The 22,360-nt window shown below is 44.5% G+C and overlaps 1 protein-coding gene across 1 annotated transcript; it reads left to right on the top strand.

Moving 5' to 3' along the window:
• Positions 1-7,802: 7,802 nt before the first annotated feature.
• LOC129387256 (uncharacterized) lies at positions 7,803-20,411 on the top strand. The gene is made up of 5 exons (XM_072286284.1): positions 7,803-7,824; positions 18,698-18,766; positions 18,866-18,878; positions 19,011-19,036; positions 19,983-20,411. Exons 2-5 carry the CDS (start codon positions 18,715-18,717, stop codon positions 20,207-20,209), a joined length of 318 nt encoding a protein of 105 aa, XP_072142385.1. The 5' UTR covers positions 7,803-7,824; positions 18,698-18,714; the 3' UTR covers positions 20,210-20,411.
• Positions 20,412-22,360: the final 1,949 nt, after the last annotated feature.

Here is a 22,360-nt window from a genome sequence, read left to right as displayed (position 1 = left end):
CTTAAGGACCAATATACTCCGGAACAAATATAGAAAAAATGGTGAGTCATGTGCCTGCTGCACCATACAGCACAACACAGCACATCCCAGTAGAATTCAGCTATCTAAACCCGTAGGTAATGTGCACTTTCGAAAAACGCTGGTTTTCAGAGCAAATGAAAACACTTGCCTGTCAACAGTAGGAATATGCACGAGCTGTTTAGAAAATTAGCAGGAAAAAAAGCAAGAAAGCAGTATTTGCGACAGGATCCATTACAGGTATAAGCGATTATACAAAGTAGGTATGGGGGTTTTAACGAAGCGAGAATGAATTTGGGAGCTGTCAGCGAAACGATACACTGATCGCTTATCTGATTAGGTCCAGCATGCAAGGGGACCATGTCTTTATCGCGTTTCGTAAGAGAGGCCAATGATGTTGAACTCCATCAGCAGCAAACCAAATCTATTACTCTGCGTAATCGGCATAATGCGACAGGCGCCACAAATGAAATTGGTGGCTGCGCGCGAGAGACCACATGATGTCATCATCATCATCATGAGCGTGGTTATGCCCACTGCAGGGCAAAGGCCTCTCCCATGCTTCTCCAACTACCCCGGTCATGTACTGAATGTGGCCATGTTGTCCCTGCAAACTTCTTAATCTCATCCGCCCACCTAACTTTCTGCCGCCCTCTGCTACGCTTTCCTTCCCTTGGAATCCATTCCGTAACTCTTAATGACCATCGGTTATCTTCGCTCCTCATTACGTGTCCAGCCCATGACCATTTCTTTTTCTTGATTTCAACTAAGATATCATTACCTCGCGTTTGTTCCCTCACCCAATCTGCTCTTTTCTTATCCCTTAACGTTACACCAATCATTCTTCTTTCCATAGCTCGTTGCGTTGTCCTCAATTTAAGTAGAACCCTTTCGTAAGCCTCCAGGTTTCTGCCCCGTACGTGAGTACTGGTAAGACACAGCTGTTATAAACTTTTCTCTTGAGGGATAATGGCAACCTGCTGTTCATCATCTGAGAATGCCTGCCAAACGCACCCCAGCCCATTCTTATTCTTCTGATTATTTCAGTCTCATGATCCGGATCCGCAGTCACTACCTGTCCTAAGTAGATGTATTCCCTTACCACTTCCAGTGCCTCACTACCTATTGTAAACTGCTGTTCCCTTCCGAGACTGTTAAACATTACTTTAGTTTTCTGCAGATTAATTTTTAGACCCACCCTTCGGCTTTTCCTCTCCAGGTCAGTGAGCATGCATTGCAGTTGGTCCCCTGAGTTACTAAGCAAGGCAATATCATCAGCGAATCGCAAGTTACTAAGGTAGTAGCATGATGATGCTACTACCTGCTACTGATGATGCCACACGATGTAGCATGTCCAGAAGAATGTGCGAGAGACAAGCCCAGATGCTGTACACTGCTCATCCATGTCACGTTCTGACTCTGGCGATACGATGGGTCGCTACACTACTTGAATGCTAATCACGTTAACTTCGACAATCATTTAGAGAAAGGTACCGGCGGAATGTTTTTCTGATCAACAGTGAGTGAACGAGGATTAAAAAATTATGGGGTTTTACGTGCCAAAATCACTTTCTGATTATGAGGCACACCGTAGTGTGCCTTTCGACGCCTGGGGTTCTTTAGCGTGCACCTAAATCTAAGCACACGGGTGTTTTGCCGGGGTCGCGATTCGATCCCGCGACCTCGTGCTCAGCAGCCCAACACCATAGCCACTGAGGAACCACGGCGTGTCCCATAATGTGAATGAGGATGCCATGAGCACTAGCTGTAGCCCAATTCTTACATGGCCACTTGTATCCACAATGGTAGAAGACACGGAAATACTCAGATGGAGATAAGGCTGTTTGCTAAAAGGTCCGTACGAGGCTGAGCTTGTCTTGTACAACTCCACTGTTAACCCCACTGTTAACTTGAGCGCATTGTCTTGCTTGGATTCCCATTTTGCGTGTTCTCGCCGTCAGAAAACAAAATGACCTTTATACAGGGCACGACGTACCGTGTTGCTAAGGGTATATTTTTGCTTTGTGGATAATTCAAAGATTGCTCTTTCCGTGGTGGCTTGTTCCCCTGCATTATGAACCTGAGTGGCGCCTCTTGTGGTTATAATTGTACGATGCTCTATAATGAAGAATAAGTGGGAATTCGAAGGCAAAGGCAAGGGTCGAACAAGGTGGCCTGCGCTGTTGAGGTTCTGGAGAGCATTCTCCTGTGTTCTATTCAATATAATGAACCCATACTTGAAGTTCACGTTCATATAAATACATTTTCATAATATTTTCTTTGAGGAAGTGCAGGCTTAAGGTCAGGGAGCTGGGAAATTTGTCTTTTTCAATCAGTTTCAAACGATGACCTGTTTTTTCTTCCCAACTCTGGCGCACTGTTCTCGTTTTTGAATCAGAATAATCCTCGACATGCCACGGGTTTTACCATCCATGTATCCGACTTGTAGTACTCCCTGCCAGACAACAAGTTGATGCAATGTGTCAAGCAATGTATAACAGAAAGTAGTGATACGCAATTGTTTATTAGTAGCTGTCTTCTTTCTTTGAAGATTTCATGAAAATTCTATCATTTTATTTAAATTCCACGCACGTAAGATGGGAAGGAACACTCTTTTTACAGTACTCAGGCGTTTGTAGTGGTTCTAGCGCTGCGCCTGTTCTCAGCAACCTTTTTTTGCCTTATGTGGACTGGAGAATTCAAAAGAACATCATGGACTTGGTTGCTAAGGCTGTGCGATCTGTTGATGATTTTCTGGTTAGTGTGAAACCTTTTGACGTACAAATAAATGTCGCTGATGGGCTAAAGGTGTTCAGGGAATGTGGTGAAAGCCTCAACTTCATGCGTGAACTGCCTGTTGAAAGTGAGCTACAGTTCTTGCACTTAAAGATGGTATTTTCTGCAGCAGACCACGTTTGCTGGGAGTATTCGCCTAATGCAGCGAAGCATTTTTTTAGATTTACTTCTGTTCACTCGAAAGTAGAAAAAAGTGGCATTTGTGTTTCTTGCATACACTTTTAATTATTTAAATCATGCCACCACAGGGTGCAACATAGTTTCGAGAAGCAAGTATGCAGAATAAAGGAAGCAGGGTGGCCCTACTGGTGTTATCACAAGAGCTTGCGAAAAGGCGGCAAAATCAGTTAAAGGAATTCTGAAAAGAGCAACAGTTGACGATGTTCCTAAGAGTAGAAGGAGTGCAGTTTCACTTTCTTATGAGCATAAGCTAGCACACGGGTTAAAAAAAGGATGAAGGATGCTTAACCTTTGCCTTTAAAAGCGGAACGTGACAGCATTCAAAGATCCCTGTCTGCTTCTCACGCTTCCCGGCAGCTAGAGCGTATGTAACCTTATTCTTTACCTGGAAGCGCTGGCCGCAAACACTACGCACGAAGGCGGGCTTTCTGGTAGAAACGCCGGATATTGCTTTAGCCGCGATGCGGCGGAGACGTGTGCCACCTGGAGGTATTGCAAGGAACCAGGCGTACCGCGCCACTCCGTGGCCTTCGAGATAGCCACGGGCCAGCGCGCGCATGTGGCGCACGTCGTGGGCGGTCTATGTGTATATGGTAGAAACACTGGAAAAGGTGTTTCTTTGAGTTTTCGCGTAACAGAAATATGTTTTCTCGCATAGTCAAATTACAATTCGACGCTATGACGTCCTTAAGTTGTGTTTAAGCCATACTCTACAATTTCTCTGCGTATTGTAGGTTGAGAAATTCACTTAGTTAATTAACTTCCTTGCGCAACATAGAGGGCCTGGGTATGGGTGGTTCGAAATATTTTTTTTGCCGAAGTGACGTACGAGGCTGGACGCAGGACGGCCGCGCCGACACCAAACTTTGTGCGACGCGGGGCCCTCAACGCTATCCCGGAAAAACGCGGCAAAAAGGTATAAGCATGGACAAAGAAATTCAACGAGAGGGGACACTCCGCGAAAACTGGCAACGCGAGGATTGGAAAAAAAGAATGCTAAATTAAGTTACAGACGTTTTATTTTTGTAATGCTTTCCCTCCAAAAGTACAAAGTAATACGTATGAATGAACTTACACTTCGTGACTTATTTTTCTTGAGATACCTAGCAACAAGCTAATGACACGCCAATCGCGCCAGATACATGCGTTATGCGCCATACACGCCACCGAAGCGCGCAAAGTCATGTGAACTTCGCCTGTTTGGCGACTCGTCTTATTTGGATGGTGTCTGTTCTTTGGGCTCCCGGCGTTTTCTGGCGTTCCTTCTTCATTTCGACATGGCACCACTGCACCATAGGGCTACGACAAAGTGAGAAATTTCGTTCGATAGCCTGACACGCATTGTAGTCAAATTAGGCTTAAGCCACACAATCGAAACTGGGGACGCAGTTAGCGAGGAACAGCTCGGCCGTCCTGGCGCAGTTAATTTGAGTTAATGACTCGTACTGGGAGATGTTTTCGCTTTCTATGAGGGCCAAAATCATTGTAACTTATTTAGGTTGTCTTTGGGCACTCTACTCCGAACCCAGATTTGTGAGGCAGTTAGAGAAAAGCAGCCCGACTGTGATGACAGTTTTGTGTGTATTGCATCTCACGGGGAAAAATTCGTCACGCTTTTCCTGGTCCCAACATTATTGTGATTTATTTAGTTACATTTTGGGATACTTTTGAGGAACGCGCGCCGCGCCTGGTGTTGTGACGCAGTTATCAAAAAGCAGCTCGCCCTTATGACGCAGTTAGTTTCGCATGTACTGAAACTGGGACGAGTTCGTGACGTTTCCTCTGCCCCCCCCCCCCCCCCCTCAGCATTGTTGTAATTATTTTATTGCTTTTTTGGATACTTCTGAGGTACGCGCGCCCCGCCTGGTGCTCTGACGTAGCTAGCGAAAAGCAGCTCGGCCCTGGTGACGCAGTTAGTTTGGCATGTACGGAATTTTAGTGGGACAAGTTTATTACAATATTTATGACCCCGCAGCAACATATGACTTCTTTCGGTACTCACGCTTATCAAAAATGCGAAGAGTGATAGACAGGGCAGATATCAATGGAGTGTGTTGCTTGCGCTAGCAAAACGTGCCAAAGATAACGCCGAGGAGCACAACAATCGAGAACTCTAAAATTGTGTCTTTGGAACGAATGAAAAGAGGATTTGCACTCACGTATTTTTCTTCAGTTCGAGTAGAAGGCATTCTGCGAGCATCTAACATGGACTGGCTGAGAGCCTGGGTTGTGGCCACCTCTGTGAACTTGGCGTACTATTGCATTGTCTGAGGCCAAGTTGTTTTAGAAACTAGCAGTTGCCCGAGTATTTGTGCTCTTAAAGCCCAGGATGTAATGCCCGGGAAGGGAAGGGAGTGCTTAGAAATCAGATGTTTTCTTCATAGTCTATGGTATTGTTTGGGATCAGTTGGGTTTTTTCTAGACCATGCATATAAAAGTGTATTGCTTTTGCTTGTAATGCCACCCATTCACCACTTACACACTTTTCGCCTCTACACGCAGTATTCCTGTAAGGTCTATATACAAAAATGATAGGTGCTTGTAATTTACTTTTTTCACCTGATGCCTTCCGGTGGAGCTTCGTACGGCAACTACATCTGCTTACATGGTGCCACAACTTTGGATGAACGCACAAAGAGCCCGGAACGAGAATTTATATAGCGCAAAATAAACATTTAATCGCCTCACAAGGCGCCTTGCGTGTACCTTATGAAGTTGCATGTTGCACAAATTCGATGGCGGTTTGTAATGACGGTCCGCAATAATTTTTACTAAATAATAAAATGATTCCTTGCCAAGGCATCGCGGCTCAGCAGTAGAAGCGAAAAAAAAATGCCGTGCCGATCAGCGGAGCCGTCGTGTCGTGTACCAGCTGGCGTTAAAAACGAGCGCCAGAAAATGGAAAATAGAAGGTGTTAAGGGATAAGAAAAGAGCAGATTGGGTGAGGGAACAAACGCGCGTTAATGACATCTTAGTTGAAATCAAGAAAGAGAAATGGGCATGGGCAGGACATGTAATCAGGAGGGAAGATAACCGATGGTCATTAAGGGTTACGGACTGGATTCCGAGGGAAGGGAAGCGTAGCAGGGGGCGATAGAAAGTTAGGTGGGCAGATGAGATTAGGAAGTTTGGAGGGTCAATATGGCCACAATTAGTACATGACCGGGGCAGTTGGAGAAGTATGGGAGAGGCCTTTGCCCTGCAGTGGGCGTAACCAGGCTGATGATGATGATGATGATGATGATGATGAATCCCATCGGATCGGTGTGCTACAATGAATTTGGCCGCTGGGCCTTATGGGAGTGTCCACCGTTGTTGAATTTCTTTCTCTATGGTCTAAGGTTGATGTTGTCTTTAGTGTAGGTCCCATGCTTGGTGAGATTTGTCCAACTGTCCACGAAAGAAGGAATGGAGTGGCGAGTGACACACGTGCAGGAAGTTCTGTCAACTATACGAACGAGTACGTGAATTGCAAGATTCAAATTGTTTGTGAAATACTGTGCTCTTGTGGAAAGGTTTAGATAGAGCAAACAAATGGATGTTTAAATATCGGGATCCAGGAACATGCGCTGAATGTAACGAATGGTACTGGTTCACATTTGGCGGTTCACTGCCGCTTAAGACTGTTTAAACCCATTTTCGATAAAACTGAGATCTTGTATAGGAGTAGAGCAGAAAAAACAAGAAAAATAATGGAAGCCCATTACATGTTTTTAAAGGGCGACAGATGCATCAGTCAATCCTCTATATGTGTGTCACAGGCGGAAGTCTCATACCTTCGGGAGGGTATGCAAATCACTTCTTGATTAGCCAGCTCTGCTTTGTTCACGTATATGCTACTTTCGTTTTCTTGTGCACACTTGAGAGAGTGGTCCCTCTCCTTTCAGTAAAGTTTTCTACTTATTCTGTTTCTTCGGAAATACACTGTTAGTTGCGAGAAGCAGCCGTGCTTGTCGTTTCGCTTTTTCTCGTCTACGTATGTTTCGCGCACTTTTTCGTTAAGATAGGCCCACAGCAACTCGACCAGCTTTGAGTTTTGATGCATGGTTTCCGGCTTGACGGAGCGCAGGACTAACACGAATTACTGAAGTTTACAACTGCTTATAGGTTATATCTGAAGGCGGGTTTTCTCGTTTGAGTCGCTGTCTTATTTATTACACGCATAATTGTTCCACGGACTAGAAAGTTCGTCCATTCGCTGTGGTCGCGTGTGCGGCCATTTCCTTGGTACTCACAATGTTTATGTTACGTAGTAAGCAGTGGCGGGTAGCTTTCCAGTATTTCTGCGAATGTCCTACGATTAAACCACCGCTCGGCTAAAATTTTTCAGTTGGAACATGTGTCCCACGACAAATATGGAACAGTTTAACAGTGATCGTTTATTAGCAAACTAGACATTGCAATTTCTTGTGCAACTTACGTACTACTTTTCGAACAATACACCCGAACAGGCCGGATCGCTCTATATCCAAAAAGATTTCTAATTATGCGTTGGAAATGGACAAAAGAAAAGCAGACTGTATAGGTTTAATTTGTACCCTGTACGTTCACAGTCGGATAAGGAAAGAAGAACGTGACGCACGCGATTCGCTGATAAAATAATGGTGTTTCAGAAAGAACAAATCCTATGCAGAGTAATTTGCATTGCCGCATCAATTTGTGGTACGCTTGCGAAAGTATCACCCATTGTAAATCACACGACATTCCACAATCAGGCAAGCACTTGAGCAGTGGTATCGCCCTATTGCCTTACAACTCCAAAAGTGTCCGGCACGTGCACGTGTGAAGCAGAGAAGAGGAGTATCGCTGCCTTCTATCTGGCCACAAAAGTAGGTGTTTTCATGAGACACTAGAGGAGGCAACGATCCGTTCGCTGAACGTGGGTCTTTTTAAAGGCAAACGTCAATTCGCAGATGTTGCGGACGCAGCACTTCGCTAGGTTCTGTCTTTGTCTCGTGGCACAGATGGTCTTTTTGGGACCTTCGATCTTTACACGCCACATAGTCGGCTGAAATTGTCAGTGGTTTAATAAAAGCATAGTTTATGGGGTTTTACGAGCGAAAACCACAATCTCATTATGAGGCACACCGGAATGAGGGAAACCCGCCATGGTTGCCTAGTGGCTATGGTGTTGGGCTGCTAAGCACGAGGTCGCGGGATCGAATTCCGGCCACAGCGGCCGCAATTTCGATGAAGGCGAAATGGGAAAACAGCCGTGTGCATCAGGTGCACGTTAAGGAACCCCAGGTGGCCCAAGTTTCCTGACGCCCAAACCACGGCGGGACTCGTCATCAGATCGAGCTTTTGGCAAGTAAAACCCCATATTTCGCTTTTTTTATACGGGAACTTCATATTATTTTGACGACTGCGTTTCTGTAGCGTGCTCAAAAATCGTAGAGAACGAGCGTTTTTGCATTTACGCGCCATCGATATGCGGCTGCTGCAGCATGGATTGAATCTGCTGCTTCTAGCTTCATAGATTACTGCTGTAGCCATGTACCTATCGGGGCCGGTCGTAGCTGTTGACGGAAAAACCAACTTGACACCCCCTGTCTATATGATTTTGTTCTTCGGTGAGAAGAATCGTGGGAGAACGAACTCAGAATTTGGTGCTTGCTGGGTATGACGAACTCATAAGAGCAAAGCACCAAAAAGGGTTTTCGATTCCACCTGAATTAAATATTGTGGGTCCCCTGTGCATAAGGAATGTTGCCACGCATGTGTTATAGTTCAGCCATATCTTTTCATGTCAAGCCAGGCAGAGAAAGTTCTTGAGAGCAATGGTGCTTACCACATGCATTACGAGCTCTGAGTATGCTGAGCTGAAGGTGAGAAGATCTTCTGCGGGTCAACATGCCCAGCCATAGCAAGCATGACCACTGATGAAGGTTTGGTTCATGTCGAAGTAACGCACTGATAGATAATTTTGAATTTCTACCTTGAGGGTGGAATGTGGGGACACCTAGCAATGATTTCTAATAACCTGTGTTGTCTTATGCGCTGGATCATATTCGCGCTGGTAAAATGCAATTAATCTGTCACCAATGTACCAAATCAACAAATAGACAACTGAAGATAGCCAACCAATGCTATAGGTCGTTCAACTTTGGCGCCAGACACGAGCTGGCACCGACATTTCTTACCTGAACAAGAACTTTTACTCAAATATGATGCATGTGGACTGCAGGCAGAAGTTCGTTTGTTGCAAAAAACTGTCTGCGCCAGCGTGAAAAGGCTTCCTAAAATTTAGGCTTATTCTTACTTGCATAGCCCCTTTTAGAGCAAAGTCAAACAGGGTTGCGAGAATGCATAAATATTTAAGGCGGAATTAAAACCCAGTGAGACGTCAAACCGCCTTGGGGTGCGTGTTGCTTCTTAATTAATTTATTCTATCATGGCGTGCTTACTACCAAGAGTCATGCTGAGTTAACCAGCGCAGCGTCGCACACATTTAACAGGGTGTCTCACGTAAATTTTGTCATACATTAAAGATATACAAATTCCACATAGGTGGACCGAACCAAGGTAATCCTATGTCGCTTGGAGATATCCGCGTTATTTTTTAATGCGGCTTCATTATATAATTAGTCCTAATCATCTACTTACTTCTCAAATATTATAATTAGATGAAAAGTGTCAATGAGAAAATTGTGGAGCAACGTGAGAAACTCCCGATACAGCTTACTGTTGCTCAATACGTGCTACTTAAAAGTGTTTCTTTAGTATCAAAGAAGCATGGAGCGGCCAGTCACGCGGCACTTTTGCATTTACTCGCGGGCTTCTTTCACGCTCGGAAAGCCGCTTTTATGTAGTACGTATTGAGAAACTGGAAGCTGTTTCGGAAGTTTTTCATGTTCCTTTGAGATTTTTCCATTGATACTTTTCATCTGACTATACCATAAGAGAAGTTCATTATTTATTAAGAGTCATTATCTAATTAGGCCGCTTGCAAAAATAAAATATTGCATCTCCCAGCGACGGCAAACATCATTACCTCGGTGCGGTCTAATTACGTAGCGTTTCTATATTCTTCAAGTTTGGCTCAAGTTACGTGAAACACCCTTCATAAAGTCCATATTTGCACGCGTATCGACACAGCATTCCGTTTTGTAGACACTGAATATCACCCTAACTTCATGCAGCAAAGCAGTCGCAGTGTCTATTCTCGACTTTTCTTGAGCTCATGAATTAGCGCTTTTTACAGATGACCTCAATATGCTTCGAATCCCTATTCATGGCTACCACTCCCAGATAAAAATGTTTGTTTCTAGACCAGATATTTTTCTTCTTCCTTCATTTTATTTACACGAGCAAATCGATTTCGTGGTTCAGCATTTCAGCGTCTTGCGGTGCAAATGGCGCAAATAAAATTCACGAAGCTGTTGCGCAAAGAAGGCAGTTTTGCCTGAAGGCGAAGCCTTGAATGCATTAAGAAGGCTTGGAGTAGCGTTCGTGCTCCTTGCGTGGAGTTATGACAATACACGGAGGTGACATGGCGTGACGCAGCTAGAGGGACAACTGCGGCTGCGAAGCGGGAATAGCACCCTGGAATATGCCAAAGTTCTCGGAGTACTTATGCCATGACAAACGCCGGTAGCGACGCTAGGCCGCACGCCTTGACGCTGCATAAGTCGAGACCATTTTGTCTATTCACTATTTTATCTCGTGTATGGCATGAGCCGCAAATAAACCCGTGCGCCTATATAGAACAGCGTAAGCCAGGCTAACTGGAATAGTCGCTTCCATAAATTCCTTCTATTTTACTTTTTACTGCCAAGCTGCATATGGATAAATTGCGGAAAAAACATTTCATGCCTCTAGTGATCGGTGTAGAGCGAGAATTTCTCCCGATACGTGGGCGGATCCCGATGATAGCGCCATACCGGTCCGGTCTAGGGTGGAGGTGAAAAAGACTTTGCGCATTCCGCCGACTTGCCAAAATTAGTTTAATATCTTAGGCCAAAAACAACCCGTACCAGATATTAAGTATGTTGACACGTGTACTTATATTTAACGGGCGACCACGTTTCGCCGCCTAACAAATGTTATCGCACAGCGCGGGACGCGTCTGCATGTATCCGAAGTTTCTGGAAAGTTATCGATGCTTCTATCCGCTGTGTGTTGTCGCCGAACCTTGTGTTATCTGATTTTATCGCGTGACTCGAATGTTGTAGAACTTTGTGGAAGGCAGGCGGGTCCCAACGATTAGTCTGGAACCTTCGATTACTGTTGTATAAAAGCCGACGCACTTGACCCGCTGATCAGATTTTCGACGATCGCCGACCGTGTTCGCCGCTATCGTTGTGCTATAAGTGTAGCCTGTTTTGTGGGCACAGGTTCGCCCAATAAAATTTAGTTTTGTCGTTCACAGTATTGCTACTGTGTTCTTCAACATCACCACCACGTGACAATATAAATAAAGATACTACACTTTCACCCATGTCGGCCATGTCTGTATACGTTTGCACCGCCTTCTCTTTTTCGTCATTCCAAGCGCTTGCCTATCTCTTTTCCTTTCCTTTCGCTATGCCGTGGTGGTGGTTCCGCAAACGTGCTGCCCGCAAGGACCGCGATGCCGAAAGATATGCGAACCGTCCATGTGGGCCCGATCACGCAAACTTGGAACTTTTCACTGCAGCAAAGGCAAGGTTTCAGAGGGGGTTTGCGTGGAACCAGCTTTATGTGGCCTGTGTTGTGTGTGACCGCTTGTGGTTTGCAAGTTGCCTCACAACTATTACTGCACTGGGGCACGTTGACTGCCGCACGATCGCCTTGGCTACGGTGAAGCAGTTGGTGCCCTAGGAGTGCGATGAGGTGCGTGGTGTTCTAAGTGCCGGCATTAATTTGTAAATGGTTTCTTGCCGCGTTCTGGAACGATACATCGTTATGTATACCCCCGGTACCACATCATCTTCCGAGTCTAAACATCGTAGCGGAGCGACTAGTCGCGTGTCGCCTTCCATTTATATGCATACGGCGTTTAACACACAGCAATGGACAGTTCACCACTATAGAGCCTACATACACAACTTCAGTGGTCATCCACCTTAACGAAATGGAATGGCAATGGTGTTTTTTTTTTTTTCAAACGGAGTCAACGAAGGCATCGCTTTGCCTGCCAATATATTCATGTCTTTAACTATACCTATGCGCATTGAAAAATTGCTGCTTTAACAAACCTCTTCTTTTATTTGGTACGTATGTGCGATTCAGCTCTTGCAGGTGCAACATCTTCCGATTTGAGCCTATGCAATGCCTCCATGACTGCTGAGGATTAAGTCTAAACCTCAGCAGTCATGGAGGCATTACGGAATCAGGGTGCAGATGAGCCATATGTAAAAATACTGAAATATATCTATAGCGACTCCACAGCCACTGTAGTCCTCCGTAAAGAAAGCAACAAAATTGCAATAAAGAAAGGCGTCAGTCAGGGAGATACGATCTCTCCAATGCTATTCACAGCGTGTTTATAGGAGGTATTCCGAGACCTGGAGTAGGAAGAATTGGGAATAAACGTTGCTGGAGAATGCTTTAGGAACTAGCTATTCGCTAATGATATTGCCTTGCTTAGTAAAACTCAGGAGACCAATTGCAATGCATGCTCACTGACCTGGAGAGGCAAAGCAGAAGGGTGGGTTTGAAAATTAATCTGCAGAAAACTAAAGTAATGTTTAACAGTTTCGCAAGAGAACAGCAGTTTACGATAGGTAGCGAGGCACTGGAAGTGGCAAGGGAATACATCTACTTAGGGCAGGTAATGAACTCGGATCCAGATCATGGGACTGAAATAACCAGAATAATAACAACGGGCTGGGGTGCGTTTGGCAGGCATTCTCAAATCATGAACAGCAGGTTGCCACTATCCCTCAATAGAAAAGTCTATAACAGCTGTGTCTAACCAGTACTCACGTATGGGGCAGTAACCTGGAGGCTTACGAAAAGGGTTCTGATTAAATTGTGGAAGATGCAACGAGCTATGGAAAGAAGAATGATGGGTGTAACGTTAAGGGATAAGAAAAGAGCAGATTGGGTGAGGGAACAAACGCGGGTTAATGACATCTTAGTTGAAATCAAGAAAAAGAAATGGGCATGGGCAGGACATGTAATGAGGAAGGAAGATAACCGATGGTAATTAAGGGTTACGGACTGGATTCCAAGAGAAGGGAAGCGTAGCAGGGGGCGGCAGAAAGTTAGGTGGGCGGATGACATTAAGAAGTTTGCAGGGACAACATGGCCACAATTAGTACATGACCGGGGTAGTTGGAGAAGTATGGGAGAGGCCTTTGCCCTGAAGTCAGCGTAACCAGGCTGATGATCATGATAATGACGCACTATTTGCCTCTTTGTGTAAACGTTAGCATTTCAAGAAGTGTTCTTTACCATCTGCACCATTTCTTTAGTTTCTCAGAGCACTTGTTCTTTGGTGAATAATTACTGCTTCATGAAATGTTACTACTTTATTAGCCACTTTATCCAAATTTTTGTTTGTCATTATGATATGGAGGTATACCAGCGAAGCCATCGGCCGCTCTAAATCTACGCGACAGCTCGCACCCGCTCGTCGTTGTGCGTTTTAGTAAACTCAAAGTCGCCTTTGTGAGTAGCAATGTTGAGACCCAGATTTTGCTTCGGCTGCTTAGGTGCTTCTTTGTTCCCCCATCCCCCACGTGGGTCTTTCATAAAAGCAATGGTCACATTATGCTGGTCCATACCACCTGCTGCGACAAGTTATTGATGTCACAAATGATATCATTCCTGCCTGTCCCTCAGCGTCGTTGCCAGCAACGAGGCACATTGTTCACATAGCCCAGCCACAGTCCTTCAAATACTGCTACTTCGAAGATGCTTCTGCCACCGTAGGTCATGGCGTGGGACGGCAGCAGATAAATGCCACCTCCGCGTGGGTATAAGGAAGAGCAGGACGACGAAGTTGTTGCAATCTTTGTCGGTCGCCAATTTGATCCTACTTGAACTAATGCTGTAACTGTACGTTGTGCAGAGGTGAGCAGCCCTGTCTACAATGCGCCCACGGGGCTCTGCGGAGCAAGCGAACGTCGTCTAACATTAGCCTCTGGGTTCTAGATAAGGGTCCCTTGCGGATGCGCGGCAAGAAGAGCTGGGTGCCTGCTTGTCGCTTCCTTGTTCCGTTTCCCACCTTTTGCATTCGCTTCCCGCCTCCAGTACTGCGCTGCATGCCTGTGCCTTTAACACGACATTGCAGCGGCGGCCAGTGCAAAGCCCTGCCATCGTGTTTTACGCGTGTAATTAGGTGGTCAAGCACGAACCCGCAATTGCTAATGGGCGACCATGCGTTTTTCAATACGCAGGAAGCTTCGCACCAGGAGAGCAGTTCTTAAAAGCCATCGACAAAAATTGGTATCGCCTTTGAGCGGTGTACAACATTGCAGTCACCTTCTACAACTCCTTGCCTGGCAGAATTGCTAGCGCTGAAGTGGTCCGTGCGGGTGTGATCGTATACGGAGTGGAGCGCTGTTTGCTTAATTAGCCACTTAGTGATACTTCTTGAAATCATCTATGGAAGCCACCTCTCGACTCCTTGACTGGGTCCTGTTCGTGTCTTGCTTTATCCCTGCCCCGAACTCGGTACTATTCATGCAATCATTTTTAATTCTATTCATTTCTTCATTCTTCCTCAATTTCTCTTTCTCTTTTTAACTGTGCCGTGGACATCATATTGTAGTGCCGAAAAAATGGAAACAAAGATTCTGAGTGACAAACAGAAATGCAGCAAATACGGCGCTACACTCGCAACTGTGTATTAGGCACGAAGCTTGCTATGTATATACCGCGCACACTCTCGACACCACGGAGCGGCAAAGAGCAAGCGACAAGTTATTTTGTTTGTGACGAAACTACCAGTTTAATTTATGCGTCATATAACGAAACGGGTGTTTGTCTAGCGCATGCTTGACCACTGATATGAATGCGTTATACATCTAGCACTTCCCGCCTGGGTTTGTCTCTACTCCTACTTACGATTCTCCCCTCAGAAAAACGTGGCCTACAGCAGCACGATCTGCAACGTGCAGAGAGATGGACACTCATATCGTTTTTTCAAGTGTTGCATGTTTCCTCATTTGCTCGTTCACACAACGGCCGGTCTGCCCGACGTAGGGTTTTCAGAAACTTAGCTGTGTCTGGTAAACCAAAGCAGTGGCACACTTTTGTACATAGTGGTTTGTGTGCTTGATATTGCACACTTGCGCAGTACATTCTGTGATTCAGTGGCATGGGCGAACCAGTTTGTTCGGGGTGTCCCCACATCTGTTCGCCACGTTCTTGAAGTTGCGGTTCACCTTGTAGAAATAAGGCACCATATGGACCTTTCTTCGGGAATCCTGTTCATCTCCTTCACCCACGTTGAGATAAATGCTGCGTTCGAGCTTCTACAGCAAGATTTCTGCCGTGCACCGATGTGATGACTGAATGAGGAAATCCGACATTTAGAAGCCACTGAATCCGATGTTCAAAATTGTTTGATGAGAATTCGTCGCTTCAAGTTCGTGATGGCCAAATTAGTGTGGTAAATGACGCCCATTATGCAGACGCCTTTGATTGGTACAATTGGTCGTTGTTTCATGCTGTGAAAATCTGTTATTCTTCTACGCCTTTCCAGACGCTTCCACTGTCGCTTTTCCAGTGAGGATATTTTTTGGCATGTTTAATCGGACTTGCTTAATTTGATTCGGCGCTATCCCCTCGACGAAGACGGAAGGGACCTGTTGGTTAATTGCTCGAAGGCTCATGGAGGAATCCTCGGGCACGAATAGATGGTGCGAAGCCAGCGTTCACTTTTTGAAAGGTATGTGTATACCGCAAGCAACAAGGATACAAGAAGAAACGAAGACAAAGACAAGCGCCAACTATCAACGACGAAAATTTTACTTCCGGGATCGGTCATACTTGTACTGCCAAACAACCACGTGCACACTATGATAGCAACCATGCGAATGACGGCATGAAAACAACCTAAAACCGAAACAACAGGAAAACACAAGAAAATCTAAATGACATGTGGAAAATTCTGTTCAGCCTTTATGGCATGAGCAAATAATCGAGCTGCCTCGCGAACAATGACAGTGACAGTTTGCTAATGCATTGGTCAGTGGCCGGGAGGATCTGCTCCGTTTCTATTGATGCGCATGGAATAAAAGCTGAACCGCTTTTCCATACGTCATTTAGATTTTCTTGTTTTCTCCTGTTGTATCGGTTTTAGATTGTTTTCATGCCGATATCCTCATGGTTGCTATCAGAGTGTGCACATGGTTGTTTGGGGGTATTCAATTGAGGTTATTCAATAAAAATCTGGAGGTTCCACGGAATTTGTTGCTAGCCTGCTGCGGAGAAAAATTCTACTTGACCGGCTCATTCATTACGCACTATCACTGTACAGTTTCACTTCCATATAGCGAAGTAAGTAAAATCCGCAATTTGCTTTGTTATATCAAAATTATCTTGTACTGAAATTCGACCTCTTATGCAAAGAAGCACAGCCGCTGGCCCAATCTTCTTCGATGGAAAGGAACGCAGTATTTCCTGAGTCATCGGGGAGTCGAGAAAAACAAATTCGAATACAGAAATAATTATTTTTTATGAATTCGGTAGTCAGCGACGAACCATACGGTTTCATACCACGTCCATGATATCTTCATATCGGTGGTACGAATTAATCGAAGCCGGGCGCCGCGGGTGATAGCGTCGCGTGCACTGAGACGACGCCTGCGTGAAAAGCGCCGGTAGCGGGAAGCGAATGCTTCATCTAGCTGTCGCTCCAATGGATCATTGAACTTCGAGATTACGCAATTTCCAATACTAAGTGCACGAGAAGGCAGCTTATTACCTCTCAAGAAAGGCGCGCGCCTGCTGATGCGCTGAGACGTGCTTGCAGCCATGCGCAACAACAGCCGAGATGTGCGCCAGAAATCGCAACGCGTGCCAAATTAACCCCCCCCCCCCCCCTCATGTGCGTTCTATCGCGTTACCGTGAGCTCGCTCCCCTCCCACTCTGTTCCTTTTCTCGCGCGTAAAGGCGGCACTCGTGAAGCCACCGTCTTTCTTGTCTAACCTTCGCACTCTTTCACTCTCACCTAAAGTACAAAGTGCGCGGAGCACGATAGGATCTTATGGGACTTGGACTCTATTTGGAACACGTTGTAGCTTCACTTCGGCGCTCGCTCTTGTCACAACGCACGTGATTTGAGAGGTGCGTTTGTAAGCTGCCGCTTGTAATTCAATCATTCGACCACCTATGCCAGCAGAGGTTTTCACTTATTGTCTCGGCGTTGCGGCGCAAGCGAAATTTTATTATATTGAAATCGCATACAAACGCGCTCCGAAAATTTGAGGTTGTAAACACATGGCCTTGTATGGACAAGAGGTTAGCAAAAGTTTATCCTTCTTTATATCGAGAATTTTGTTATATTGAAATTGGTTATATCTATGTTTAACTGTAATATCGAAAGAGATATACCACATTTTGTCAGACATTCACTGTATAATAATCCTTCCTGGGTAAATCGAGGATGTCGGAAAAGCAGTCGTAAATTAAGGCACAACACGAATATTCTTCTTAGATAATACTGAAGATACTTACATGCAATTGACTATATAGAAGGGAGCTAAGGCGGAAAGGTGCCTCTGATTCTCCTTGCTCAAACACTTCATTGGAAAAGCACGGCGTGTTTTCACGGAAAAATGACACAGCAGCGCAAATATCAATGTTATCGCAAAATTCCAGTCGATACCCATATCAGCAACTGACGTAAATGTATACGCAATCAAAAGGGGACGTGATGTAAATGGGCAGAACGTATATCTGTATAGAAGCCTATAAAGCTCCGCATAACTGAAGAACAAGCAGAGTCCTGGTTGCATGTAGTGAGCGACAGGTAAGGATGGTACAATATATTTTATTCTTCACTTATCTTTTGAAAGCTCGTTGCATGTAACGATAATGCGTTATTCTTAACTCTCTGAATATTTACGCGCTCTCTGCAAACTTTCATTTTATTCTTCTTTGGAGCAGTTATTTATGACCTGGCGTTATATGAGTTTTACCCTTTAGGACTTGTTTGTTTCATTTACATCTTTTGTGTTCTGAAATCCTACATGGATTCTTTTTGCGTTTGCCCACTTGTCGAAGCATGAAACAAAACAAGAAAGACAACTCCTGCTAGCTGAAATCTCGAGACAAACTGAATCATTTTTCTTCTGAGTAGATATGAGCTCACTTCTGACTTGTTTAACGTATTGGCTGTAAATACTCATATGCGCAGCTTCTGAAATACAAAAACAAATATTCATTTGGCTAGAAGAGAGAACTGATGTTTTTGTTGCATTGTTTTTCATCTCCATTGAGCGAACTTAAGACTGAGCTATGCAACATATGCTAGCTCATTGGAAGGGGAGTGGCGCACCGCTAAAAAACCGTAAGCGAAAGCAAAAAAAAAGAAAGAAAGAAAAAGTACTAAGTTCTGCAGCTGCTTCGACTGGTCACGACAATTTCAGGCTGCATGTTAATTATGTGTTTACATTTATTACACCGACGCTTTTAAAAGTCGCTTTCATGAGCAAAAGTTGAAAGAGCAACCCCAAGAAATTGCTATTAGAAATATTATTTCACTTAAAAATTAGTTCCTTTCAATTTATAATGACGGAAGTTTGAAATTTTTTCTTTTGCAGACCTTCTAATAAAAAAAATGAAGCAAGTTGTGTGCTTTCTCGTTCTTACGCTTGCAATTACAGCCACATGTAAGTATGTATGTCTGGCATAATGGCCTTGCTGATATCCCTATGCCTTGTGCGCGACCGTATGTTGCTGACGGTTCAAAATGTTTCTCTGTATTTCAGATGGAAGCCCTCGGTAAGTGTGGAAGAGGTTGTTTGTTCAAGCATATTTACGATTACAGATGTGAACAGTGCGCAAAGATAAGTGTTAGATGTTCGCAATATTGTGCTATGTGTCTATAAAACACAATCTCTTTTTCTACGCCAGGCTCCCGATAAATGAAGACGACCATGGTAAGTAAATGATGAATAATATATCTATAGTGCAGCATAAAAACAATACAGCCACCAGCACTGCATTCGTTGTTAGATATTCTTGAGTTACTTTTACTGTTATTCTTAAGTGGGATGTGAAGAGCAGCCGTGTGTTGCTGCGCTTAATGTCTGCAAGCACGTCGTCAGTTAGTGTGCTGTTATTAACTGTTAGCCTGTTACCTTCGCTTTTGATACTTTCACACTCGTATCTCATGCGTTGCCCTAGTGATATGGAATATGCAACATTTGAAGCGTCGCATGAAATATTGTGACCTCTCTCCAGACAATTATGATAATTCAGACAAACTGAATGTTTTGTGGAACTTTCCGTGGACTCGTTGATATGCAGTTGCACCAGTAGTTACGCTTTCTTTAAGATGATCAATTCATACTTGCGCATTATTTGCGAACATCCGCAAAAGGGATTTGATTTAGAAAAGCCTTCGAATCATGTGTATGTTGAGCGGCCCAATCTTCTATCACTACCACTATCATATCATTCATGTGCTAGATATTATCCCTTAGTGAATGCGTGCATTGCACTGCACACCACATGAAATCGGATGTGTAAAGGTTCCGGTTGTATTATATTGTATTGTAATAAAAACCGAATTCTATTAATAGAAAGCAACATATTTGATTACACTTACATGTCGCAGGATATAAATTATCTTGGAAATCAATCTCCCTTTTCGGGCAAATGTTACGGATGCGTTTCAACCATACAATATCGCCGTTTACTTCTGCATTACTAGCTAAACGCTAATGAACACAGTGATAAACAACATAGCTAGTGTATATAAGTATATTTATGTTACTGCTCCCGTACATATCTTTAAGCGCTCGATTTAGTTGTGACTGCGCATAAAAACAAATCCCAAACGAAATTTCGATGTCCCAACATAAAGCGTCACCAACATTACAGGTGACGCAACGGCTCCCTACTGGAAGGGGAAACTCGGCTGGATCCTGGAGCAGATTGGCAAGTTTCTCCAACATTCCGCACAGTCGTCGTCAGCCTACTATTCCTCCGAAGATGCTGCTACACAGCCTCAAGATGTCACCGTCGAGCACATTAGAAAAGTTGCAGAGATGCTCAACAAAGTAGCGGACACCATGCAAAAGGGAGAGAAGGTTAACCTCTTTCATTAGGGTCTGTGGTGCTTTAATTGAAGTAACGTAATTACTTGAGCGGTGAAGCTGTGTCACGCGACACCGTTGAGTGGGCATGCGTATATTTGCGTTATAGCCTGGAGACATGTGATCAAACTAGGCGTTAGAATTTTAGAAAAGAAAACACAAGTTCTGGTTTCACTTTGACCGAATCATTTGGCAATAAAATATTTTCAGAGCACTGGTGTATGCAATTATCAGTCACAGATCTACTGGTTTTAAAGTTTCGCATTTCCACCTCTGACCAACGTGTGCATGACTCAAACAAACCCACGGCGAGGCGTTAAGGAAACGCAATCCTGACAACACAGTGTAACTGCATGGCAAGCTATCAAGTGTAACGGCTTCACGGGGCGAAGGACTATCACAAAAAACGTAAGCTACTGGTCATATGGTGTACCTGAAGACGAGTTTTGTCGTGTTTGTCGTGGCCTTAGTTATCACACGCATAATCATTCCACGGACTAGAAAGTACGTCCTTTCGGTGTGGTCGTGTGTGCGGCCGTTTCTTTGGTACTCATGATGTTTATGTGACGTAGTAAGCAGTTCGCGGTAGCCCACCAGTATAACCGCGAAAGTGCCACGATTTAACCACCGCTCGGCTTCAGTTTTACAATCGGAACATATGTCCCCCGACAAATATTCAACAGTTTAACATCAATTATTTTATTAGCAAAACAGACATTCCAATTTCTTGTGTAACTTACGTACGCCTCTTGAGCAATGCACCTGAAGAAGGCGAATAGCGCTATATTCCAAAAGATTTCCGAATATGTGTTGGAAATGAAGAGAAAGAAAAGCAGACTGTAAAGCGTTAATTTGTGGCCTGTGCGTGGTATACTGAGCTCGCTGTCGGATAAGGAAATGAGAACGTGCCGCATGCGAATCACTGGTAAAATATAGGTGTTTAAGAAAGAACAAAGCCTATGCAGTAAATATGCTCGGCAGCATTGGATGGGATTTATTTTTTGATAGCACAAAAAATTGAAGGCTTGCGAAGGTATCACCCCATTGTTAATCACACAAAATCAGCAGTCACGCCAGCCCATGTTCGCCGGTATCGACCTATTTCCTTACAACTGCAAATGTTTGAGGCGCGTGCACGGGTGAAGCAGTGAAGGGGATTATTGCTGCCTTGTATCTGGGGGCAAAAGTAGGTGTTTTCGTGAGATGTTAGAGGAGGCAAGGACCCGTTTGCTCAGTGTGGGTCTTCCTAGAGGCAAACGGCACTTCGCAGATGATGCCAACGGTGCAGTTCACTTGATACTGATTTTGCCTTCTGGCACACATGACATTCTGTTAGGCCTTCAATCTCGAAGCCCTACAGAGCCTGCTCCACTTATCGGTGGTTCAATAAAAAAAAATGGTTTCTAGGGTTTTACGTGCCAAAATCAACAATCTGCATATGAGCGACACCTGGAACTGTGTATTATTTTGAACCCCGAGGTTGTGTAGCTTGCCGATAAATCTTAGAAAATGTGCATTTTTACATTGTTCCATTAAAGTCGCAGTTTCAGTCCCTGCTACGGCATCCGCAGCAGGGATTGACACTGTGACTTCTAGCTTCACAGAGTATAGCAGTAGCCATGTACCTATCGCGGCCAGCCGTTGTTGGTGGCGGAAAAGCCAACTTGACACTCACTGTTTGTGGGATCTTTTTTCTTTTGCACGAAAAATCCTGTAAGAACGAATTCACACTCGTCCTCCTAAGACTCTGAAGAGCAAAACACAAATATGGGTTTAGGGCTTGACCTGAAGTAATTATACTGCGTCCACTGCGCATGAGGAATGTTGCCATTCATAGGTTAAAGTTTAGCCGTAGCTTTCATGTCAAGACAGGCAGAGAAGGTTCTCGATAGCAGAGGTGCTTACCACGCACATAACGAGGTCCGAGTGTGCTGAACTGAATGCGATATGGTCCTCTGCGGGTTGAGGAGCCCAGTGCCAGCAAGCGTGACCACTGATAAAGGACTGGCTCAGGTCGATGTAACGCACACGTTGATTTATTTTTTTAAATTTCATCTTTGAGGGCGGAATGTGGAAACACTTTCACAATGACTTCTCATAATTTGTACTGTCTTATCCGCTGGATAATCTTCGCGCTGGTAAAACACAATTATTCTGTCAACA

The sequence above is a fragment of the Dermacentor andersoni genome, chromosome 2 (assembly GCF_023375885.2).
Source record: "Dermacentor andersoni chromosome 2, qqDerAnde1_hic_scaffold, whole genome shotgun sequence".
Lineage (NCBI taxonomy): Eukaryota > Metazoa > Arthropoda > Arachnida > Ixodida > Ixodidae > Dermacentor > Dermacentor andersoni.
Note: the sequence above shows the minus strand (reverse complement) of the source record. Positions and strands in the feature narration are given on the sequence as shown.